Source organism: Aricia agestis, chromosome 12 (assembly GCF_905147365.1).
Source record: "Aricia agestis chromosome 12, ilAriAges1.1, whole genome shotgun sequence".
Lineage (NCBI taxonomy): Eukaryota > Metazoa > Arthropoda > Insecta > Lepidoptera > Lycaenidae > Aricia > Aricia agestis.
In genome coordinates this window covers 2696456-2706964 of record NC_056417.1, presented here as the reverse complement: position 1 = coordinate 2706964, position 10509 = coordinate 2696456, and the positions used below count along the sequence as shown (strand labels likewise).

General features: G+C 33.4%; 1 protein-coding gene across 3 annotated transcripts in view; it reads right to left on the bottom strand.

The window, feature by feature from the left end:
• The window catches only part of LOC121732803 (BAG domain-containing protein Samui), a 35509-nt gene that overhangs the window by 7788 nt on the left and 17212 nt on the right, over nucleotides 1–10509 (bottom strand). Inside the window, exon 1 of one of the 3 annotated variants that reach the window (XM_042122784.1) lies at nucleotides 3945–4115. The exons of the other annotated variants lie outside the window; for them this stretch is intronic. Within the exon in view, the coding sequence (XP_041978718.1) occupies nucleotides 3945–3995 (51 nt within the window). The 5' untranslated portion in view covers nucleotides 3996–4115. Of the gene's footprint in view, nucleotides 1–3944; nucleotides 4116–10509 lie in introns of those variants that run through there. 3 annotated transcript variants of the gene reach the window in all.

The following is a 10509-nucleotide window of genomic DNA, read 5'->3' as shown; positions in this document are numbered from 1 at the left end:
GAATAACACAATTCCAGTAACAACATAAATTCATACACCCTGAGCACATTGGCATATTTTATTCTCTAATCAAAAAAGGAATCTGGTTATCTTATTTCTATAAATAAACTAGCAGTATAGCAATTTAATTGAACAAATCTCTGACCTCTTCGACTGTCATTACTGAGGTCACACACAAACGCATGCGCAGCTCTATAAATGGCCGCGATAACTGCAAACGCCACTGACTCACCTTCTGTTTACACGATGCTTCTGGTTTTATGTAAACACAATTTGGGTTACGGCTCTTTGTTCAATTTGCATAAATGCGGGTGCGTATTAGGATGAACATTATCGAACGCTTTTCTCAACCCTTCCTTATCTATTTTCGAATAAATGTTTGATTTTTCATATTCCCACAGTACCTACATTTAGGCCTTGGAATTAAAAATTAAGAGGAGTCCACACCGCCGTTTTTCCATACAAACGTTTTTTCCTCCCTGGATAATGCCGGTAGAGTTATGATATTTTTCCTGAATATCTATGGCCACTATTAGCATGTCCCTATGTTTTCTTTTTTTTTCATAATTTTATTATTAAAAAAGATAAGAACGTCCAAAAACCCAAAAAGTTGGCCAGATTTTCCTCTATGTTCAAACACCCAGAAAACAAAACTGACTAAAATATACAAAAAAAATAAAACATAGGAACACAGCTCAAGCCTTGCTTTAATTTTTAATGAAAAAAGTACTTAAATTGGAGAAGGAATCAGCGGACAACGAATCGAAGATTTTCTATTCTTTTATTAGAACTTTTGTCGTGTTGCATCTATCGCGCTCTGCGGTGGGAGACTTGAGACTGGTGAGACAGCAATACATTTTCAAATACCTATTTTCAATTTCTCTCGCCCCTGGTGCATCCTCTTAAGGCCAATAAATTATTTATATAATATTATTATGTTTGACTTTTAATCAATTCCCTAGTTTCAGATTAATGGTATCAGGTATGTTATTAATAATTAAGATTTTGTGCAAATTTTTGATTATACTCGTAGAGGTACAGTAAAATATTTAAAAGTATTTTTGTGGAGTCTAGATCTCTCTCTACATATCAATGATTATTACATTCTTCAATGAAGCCGAGCCTGTTGAATAAAGTCTTAAATGAATATGAAAGAAAATAAAGACTTAAATGAATACGAAAATATATTGGAGATCGATATAAAAACCACGAACAACTATTGAATAGACAAAATAAACTTTTTAAGCGTGCAGGTATTATTTGTTAGTGTCACCGAAAACGACGCAATTTTTGCGGACTGACTCAAGGCTCGTATACAGGGTGTAACAAAAATAAGTGATAATACTTTAGGGTGTGTACGTGTTCCTTGTAGAAAGTTCACTGTGAAAGTAGCAGCGCTGAAAGACGAAATTTTTTTTTCACTTTTGTATGGGGAAACTCGTGACGCTCGGACCCTTGCCCATACAAAAGTGAAAATTTTTTTTCGTCTTTCAGAGCTGCTACTTTCACAGTGAACTCTCTACAAGGAACACGTACACACCCTAAAGTATTATCACTTATTTTTGTTACACACTGTATAAATGTTTAAAAATAAACAAATTCGACGTTGCAATTAATTGCAGTGACAAAAAAACGTGGTGACCAAAATAAAATACACGAATAAATAAGATCTGCCGACGACGAGGCTACTTCCGAAAAGGCAATGCTCTCCAAAATGGCTGAGTTTCGCTTAAAGTAAAAAAACAATTTATTAGTACCCGATCTAAGAGGATCTGCTTTTATGGATCAGGTCGATAAAACATCTTCAGATGTTTTAATTTAGCAAGTCCTCCGAAATCGCTAAGTTTCACTTAAAAAAATTAAAAATAAAAATTTGTTAGTCTTCCTAAACTCGAGAACGACTGAACCGATTTGGCTCATCTTAGTATTGTTCGTGGAAGGTTTATATTAGGATGGTAGTGTAATAAACTAATTCAAGTGGAACTAGTTTTTTGGATCGTTACTTTGGACATGATGACTTGGATTCAATATTTAGTTTGCCTAGAATCTTAAGAATTTTTAAGTATACACTAAACGATATTAGACGTGGGAGAGCCATGCTTCGGCACGAATGGGTCGGCTCGACCGGAGGAATACCACGGCATGAAACAGCGCTTGCGCTGTGTTTCGCCGAGTGAATGAGTTTACCGGAGGCCCAATCCCCTACCCTATTCCTTTCCCTACCCTCCCCTATTCCCTTCCCATCCCTACCCTCCCCTATTCCCTCTTAAAAGGCCGTCAACGCACCTGCAGCTCTTCTGATGCTGCGAGTGTCCATGGGCGACGGAAGTTGCTTTCCATCAGGTGACCCGTTTGCTCGTTTCCCCCCTTATTTAATTAAAAAAAAAAAAACTCGGACCCTTCAAAAACTTAGGGACCTAGCTCTATACTAGTAGTGAGACTTCTTACCTAAGACTTCTTATAAACCCTTAGATAAAGACAAGTGTTTTACAACTTGAGTATGGGCTATCAGACATTTTAAGAATTAAAAACGCGCCTAGACTTATTCAAATTTTTATGAACCATTAATCCTAGAGTGTATCTCCTATTTGGCAAACATTAAAAAATGTATAAAACCAATCGTAGCCGATATAATATAAGTATTTATAGTTTGTGCGTTTTATGATGATATGCGTGACACATTATAATTGACAATAGTAGGGAAGTTACCGAACAAAAATTAATCGATAGTTTAAAAATATCGAATCACATCGTAAAGGAATTGCAATCGAAATTATCGATTTCGTACTGACATTTCAGTGGTGCCGGCGATTTAAGATGGCCGCCCTTTTTTATCGATTTGATTTCGATTCAACAGAGTCAATCTCTATTGACATAAGTTCCGTTTCATGCATATGACATTTTTCAAATGTTTTCATAACAATAATTTTATACTCCTATTTCACAGTTAATATTTATAATTTTTATTAATAAGTCATCTTTTCATTTTTATTCATTTACAATTATAGGAAACATTTGTTTTTGTAGATGGAATATAATTTATTACATTTTGATTTTTTTTGTTTTCTTGTAAAAAAAACCCGTAGCAAGGAATATGAAAACTGTCACCCATATCATCTTAGAACGCACAAACTATAGTACAATGTTTTCCAACTGCCATAAACAACTCACAAGTACCGTATGTGATTTTCTACATTTCTTACATTATTAACAATTCATGGGATAAAAAGTATCCTATGTAAAAAGTATCGCAACCTGGTGGAACAGCATCAAGAGAGAGATCAACCAGGAAAGCCTAACTACTGAGACAACCCAGAACAGAAAATTCTGGCGCAAACGTTCAGGGAGACCCGACCCCAGATAAACTGGGAACATGGGGTGGACAAAGAAGAAGAAAAAGTATCCTATGTCCCTTTTCCCATTTTTTTTACTCAAAGTATCTTCATACCAAATTACAGTAAAATCAGTTCAGCGGTTTGGGAGTTAAGAGGTGACAGACGGACAAACATACTTTCGCATTTTAAATAATATTAGAATGGAAGTATAATGATGCTCTGACTAACATCTTGAATAAGAGTATTTTATACAGTACCAAATTGGATCTTGAATGCCCATATAAGAAAAGCAATCGTTTTGCAATCTGTTTCTTTTACGATGGATTAATATTATAAAAACCAATAACAGTCATTATATTTTACATCTAACTCTACATTTTAAATTAAATAAAAATACTTGCAAAATTTCACAAAGATTGCTTAATTTTGAAAAAAAAATAAGTATGAAAAATTATAATTTAAACCATGAAAAACGCATATTATTATTAAATTTTTTGCTTTAATAATTTAGCATCCAACCGACTTAATTTGTAAAATAATAAAAAGTCCATTATTTTTTAATTTTTCAAAAATTTCCCCAAAACCAAAAAAAAAATTCAAGACACCTACCTCATTAGCATAATTTTCGGGTGGCTTATCCAAAATAACAGGAGATTCCATATTCTAAAACACTGGAATGTTTAATTTCACTGACACAACACTCTCGAAACTATAATACTGAAATTCGAATGCAATCCCTCTTCGCGTTTTGTGTATCAACTGAGCCGGTTCGAAGCGCGCCAACGTATTTATACGAGCGTTCGAAACGAGAACGGTAGAAACGTCTGGATTATTCGAGAATCGCGTGGTTGGATCTCGACTGGGTATAGCCAGTGTAGCTATAGAACCGCACATCGTCCATTGCGGGAATAAAACGGATTCGCCGATACAAAAGCTATGTGGAACGAGCAATGCACGACCGAATTTTACGGTTCGTTGTACAACGCGCCTGCGCCCTACACCTCGAAGGTTCGAGGAAGGTGTTATTATTTGCATTCAATAATGACATTAGTCGATCGAAAATGAATAATGTGTAATGCCGCCCACACGATTAGCTTAATACAGTAATAATTCTAGAAAATCCATATTATGGAGATTGGAGATAATAAAGATACAATCTAAACTTAATAAACATTGTATAGGTGAGCATTTCAATTTTTTATAAAATGTAATAATTTTAAATTTAATAATAGAAATACTTTCAATGGCTAAATAAACAAATAGAAATAAAACGCTATTCAATAAGATAAATAAAACAAAATGAAAGAATTATAAATATATCATATATCTATAGAGTTTGATTTTTAGGTCGTGTAAAAAAGTATTAAAAAAAAACGAAATATTTATTGTAAACATTTTCGAGGTATGTTAATATAGCACTTGAAAAATACAGCGATAAATAAATTGGGTTAATGTGAGTTCCTAGCGAAAACTTGGCCTAAATCTTTTGAAGAGAGGTCCAATGCAGTAAAGAGAAATAATTTAGCAATAATTTTACCCACTTAATGTAAATGTCATCCTTATTCTCATTAATTGTTTCGAGATAGATTTTATTATAGAGAATGGAGACAACTGAAGGCCGATATCTATTTACTTTGACGATGATGATGATGATGATTCTGTTTATTTTTCTGAAATATGAAACTTATTCGATTAAAAGTTTGGGGTGATGCTACTATCCAGAGCATTTACATATTATATCATATCCCGTATATTGTATCCAATTCCCATAATTCAAAAGTCCACTTGACGAGATGGAAAAAATATCTTACTCATTCATGAATATCCATTTTATTGTCTTCATTAAGAGGCAATGCCAATACATTTACAGTAAATTGAACCGACCACAGAAGGCCGATAGCTCCAAATGTAAACGAATAAATAATTCATTGTTTTTATTGCAACGTCCAACTACCGTCAATATGTCAGCTTATCTGGGCAATTAATAAGAAATTTGAGGATATCCAGGAAGCAGGAGGGAAGACCATAAATTTTAATGAAACAAAAAAATATATCATCGAAATAAACAATCCCTGAATCTACTTAAGTTTTTACCCATCTCTATAAATTGACATAAAGACCAACCACCAGGAAAATGTCGTTCTGGTAACATGAAATTAGATAAATATTATGCCCAAAATTTCAACGATTAGCAACAAAATATGACACATCAATTAGACATTCTCAGTAGGTATAATAATATGTCGAATCAATCGGAAAACAATTGGATCAGTGCCTAATTCTAAATGTCACGAGTCACGACTCACACTATAGTCAGAGGGGAATGAGGAAGGATATGTTCGCCGTTTTCTAATAAAGAAATTTCAGGTTACCTACCTCAAGAGGTCTTCCGATTAAGGTCTTCTTAACCATTTAACTAATTGTAGACGCTTTAAGACTTTTCATGCAGGGAGTTTATACAAGGTAGGTAGGTACAGGGACATGAAATTGTTTCTCAAGAAAAGACAAGTATGTACAATTTTTTTTTTTTTAATAATTGCACCAAAACATAAAAATTACAAAAATTACTGTAAAAGCAATTATTACATTTTATGAATTATCTCATATATCTTCCTGTATATTAAATACTTATTTTAAGCGTCAGTTAATTATCTTGTATAACTTGTATTATAAATCGTTGTCGATCGCAAATTAAGAAATTTAAAAAAGGAAAGAACATACTTACGATTATTAGGACACGTTTTTAGTTTTTAAGAAACAAAGTATTTACATGTCTAACTTAGCTTTTTAGAGGAATGCAGGCTTACATAATTTAATAGATATCATGCAATAAATGTGTAGATTTTTAGTAACATTTTATCAATATCATCACGGTACAAATATGTGATGTTGATGTCAACTTTTCTTAGAAATAATTATAACGCTGCACTGCCACATTTACACATTGTTAGTTGATATTGCAAAAAATTAAATTATTGGTAAAATTCCTTTAAGGATGGTGATGAATTTAAACTAGTTGCCGAAAAATAAATATTATATTAGCAAATATTGTTTATCGATGACTGTCTGGCGCCTGTCTCAATCGATACACTCACATTTAATTCAGGTGATATATATGTAAATATGTAAAGTTTGATAAGATCTAAATGAGTATGGCGTGGTATGACAGAGGGAAAACAATAGAATGAGCTAATTCTCTGACATATAACATTATCAGTGGCATAAAACTAATTAACATGACAATTAAGCAGCTTTTACGAATTACGATTGACAAAGATTAGAGTAAGTTCAGTAAGAAGAAAGAAAAATAACTGATAACGAAAACGAAAGTTCTTCAATGAAAATAACAACTGATGCAATTTAGTACTCAGTAGTCCTAATACAAGGAATGTAGTGAGCACAATGGATCAGTTATGATCAGCTGATTTGGCGATGTGTAACTAACTGGAGGTCGTTGACCTAGAAACGCATGGAGCATAACATTATGAATCTAAGATGGATTACATGCCGACTGATTTAGAGTCATTTTTATGCATAACATGTGTGATAAATCAATCGACGTTCACATACAATGAATTATGAATATAGATCATCCGTAGACAAAATTATGGGAATTCCGAATAAATTTTAACTTTAGAAAGCACGAAATATACACACGGTGTATCCCCGAAAAATTATCCTACATTAAAATATAAGTTGCTTTCAATAATAATAATAACTAGAGGTCGCCCTGTGTTCAAAATTCGACCTTAAGAGGATTCCACACCGCCCTTTTTTCCATACAAACGTTGTCCCCTGTTTCCTCCCTGGATAATGCTAGTAGAGTTATAATTTTTTTCCTGAATATCTACGGCCACTAATACAATGTCCCTATGTTTTCTTTTTTTTCATAATTTAATTATCAAATAAGATATGAACGTTCAAAAACCCAAAAAAAATGGCCAGATTTTCCACTGTGTTCAAACGTCCAGAAAACAGATTTGGCTAGATTATACAAAAAAAGCAAAACATAGGAACACAGCTCAAGCCTTTTTTTAATCTTTAATGAAAAAAGTACTTAAATCGGTTAAGTTTTGGAGAAGGAATCAGGGGACAACGAATCGTTGATTTTCTGGATTTTCTGCAGTTGTCTCTATCGCGTTCTGCGGTATAGGCTTGAGGTAAGGGAGACAGCTATAGATATTACACGTACTTTTTTTTCTCATTTCTCTAGCCCCTGTTGTATCCTCTTAAATAATAATTTAGTTTGAACCTACGAATAATAAAAACTGTGTCAAAAAATTTGTCCACAAAATGTGACCCGAATACATGCATACTTTATACATGTATTCGGTACACAATTTTGTGTAAATATAGAATGTTTCGTAGCTTTTGTCATATTTTAGTGTGCGAAAAGGAACCAAATTTAAAACGGTAAAGTATGGGAGTTACGTTTCCTTAGTTTTTATTATTCGTAGGTTTCAACGCCATTAAGATTTCAGTTTAGTATGTTCGCGTTTAAGATGAAAATATGAAAAGCCGAGACTCCAAAGCCTAATTAGGTCCAAGAGGAAAAAATACACCAAGAAGAAATTTTAAAGATTAGTCACATATTTTATAAGTTGTTAGTAAACAGTGCGTCGTTTACGTTTCTGAATTTTACGAACTCAATGTTAATCTTGCAAATCTAAACGTCTTGCCAAAATACGCAGACTCTTCAAAATTACTGTGTCCTCAATTTGATGAGTTTAGTTTATTCATTCTTTATATTTTGTAGATATATAATATTGTTTGTTGAAATAATAAGCTTGACAAAGAAAATCGATACATGCAACAAGTGCAGAGCACAAAGAAATAATTCGTTCTTTTTAAGGAAACCTGTCTTCTGTTATTAAACATTCGCTTTGTTTCGAGATGTTAATTGACAGTCAAGTAAACATTGTGGGATGGTTTTATTTTTGCACAAAATTATTTTTAACTCGTTTTGCGATTTTTCACCTCTTTTATCCATTAGCTACACAATTCGTTCTGCTTTATAAAATCTAGACAAAACCGATAAAGCTTATCATTTTTTGGCATGATTATTTGTTTAATCAAAGTGATTTTCATTACCTACGTTCCAAGATTCAGGCAAACAGGTCATGCTTGTTTATATCGTGTCTAACAATTTCTCTAAATTCCCCACGTAGTGCGTACTCAATAAAAACAATTTTAGCTACTATCCCCACCCTTGACCGGCGTACGACATTGACACCCACGGAAAGGAACATTGTCACCTCAAAGCCAAACTCATATTTTACAAAAGGGGAATTATTTTTAAGCATTACGCACTCGGGCGATGAGAGTTACAAATGTGAATTTTGGGAGATATTATAATTATTGTTTTAATATTTTATGTCATGGAAATCGTTTGGAACTTGGATATTTGGAACATTTTACATGTTTATGATAGAGATATCGTGAAAGAATTCATCGGGAAAGACACTCATTGTGAATGGGTGAATTTTATTACCCAAAAAGTTTCTTAGTCTAGAGTCTAGACCCAAAAGCAAAATTAAGGTAGACTTGCCTCAGTAAAGCCTTGTTTACCTTGTAACCAACCTGTACAATGACTAGTCCTTAATTCACAATCTGGATACGCCTACTTGCTCGTAATTTGGAACATTGAAATTTAGATATTGATTTCTACAGCTTCTACTTAATTGAAATAATTGTGCAGAATATAAATTATTGTAAACTAATCGCAATTGAATAATACAAAATGGTTCTCTTTAAAAATAAATTATAAACCAGGTCAAATCATTACAAGGCCACGTGAAAATATTCACAAACCGCTTGAAGGTGAAGCTTTCAGACACTTCCTTTACAAAGGTTAAATTCACCAAAGAAAGATTATCTTGATTTATTTTTTTCCAAGTAACTAAAATATATTGTTTTTTCTCTTTGTTCATATCTTATACTAGCTGTTGCCCGCGACTTCGTCCGCGTGGACTTTATAGTTGTTCCCGTACATCGATTGAGTCGTTTACGCGTAAATCAGAAAAGTATATTGTGTGGGAATCACACATTTTTCCGGGACAAAAAACATTCCTTGTCCCAGATTCAAATTAGTATTTCCAATCTCCATTCCAAATTTTATTAAAATAGATTGAATAGTTTAGGCGAGAATCATGAAAGTTTATTGTGCGGGAACCGTATATTTTCCGGGATAAAAAGTATCCCTTGTCCTTTCCCGAGACTAAAAGTATTGCCATACCAAATTTCATCAAAATAGATTGAATAGTTTAGACTTTAGGCAATAATCATAAAATCTTATTGTGCGGGAATCGTACATTTTCCGGGACAAAATTAGTATTCCTTGTCCTTTCTCGAGACTCAAAGTATCTCCATACTAAATTCCATGAAAATAGATTGAATAGTTTACAGGCAAATCATAAAAGTATATTGTGCAGTAAACAGTAATTTTTCCGGGACAAAATGTATCCTATGTTTTTTTCGGGACTCAAAGTATCTTTATACCAAAATAGACGTTCCGCGCGGCTTCGCCCGCGTCAATTAGATATTTCACAGACTAATTAGTACACAAAAAAACCTATAATCCTTCACGTGGTCTACTTCTTATCTCACCCAAATAACAGAAAAAATGCTCTAGTAGTTCGTGAGATCAGCCCTTTCAAATAATTGCCCCGTTTTTCCACATTTTCCTCTATTTCTTCGTTCCTATTAGTATTAGCGTGATAAAATATAGCCTATAGCCTTCCTCGATAAATGGGCTATCTAACACTGAAAGAATTTTTCAAATCGAACCAGTAGTTTCTGAGATTAGCGCGTTCAAACAAACAAACAAACTAACAAACTCTTCCGCTTTATAATATTATATTAAGTATAGATTCTGCACGAGCTTTTGTACGCGGCTTAGCTCGCGTTAAGAAGTATTATTATATACAAACTTTCATCTCCTATTTTAACCCTTGGGGTTGGAATTTATCAAAACCCTTTTTTAGCGGATGCCTTCGTCATAACATCTACCTGCATGCAAAATTTCAGGCCGATCCGTCCAGTGGTTTGGGCTGTGCGTTGATAGATCACCATGTCAGTCAGTCACCTTTGGGTTATATAATATAATACTAGCTGTTGCCGCGACTTCATCCGCGTTAACATACAATTATAATAACAAAGATGGATAGTTTTCTCC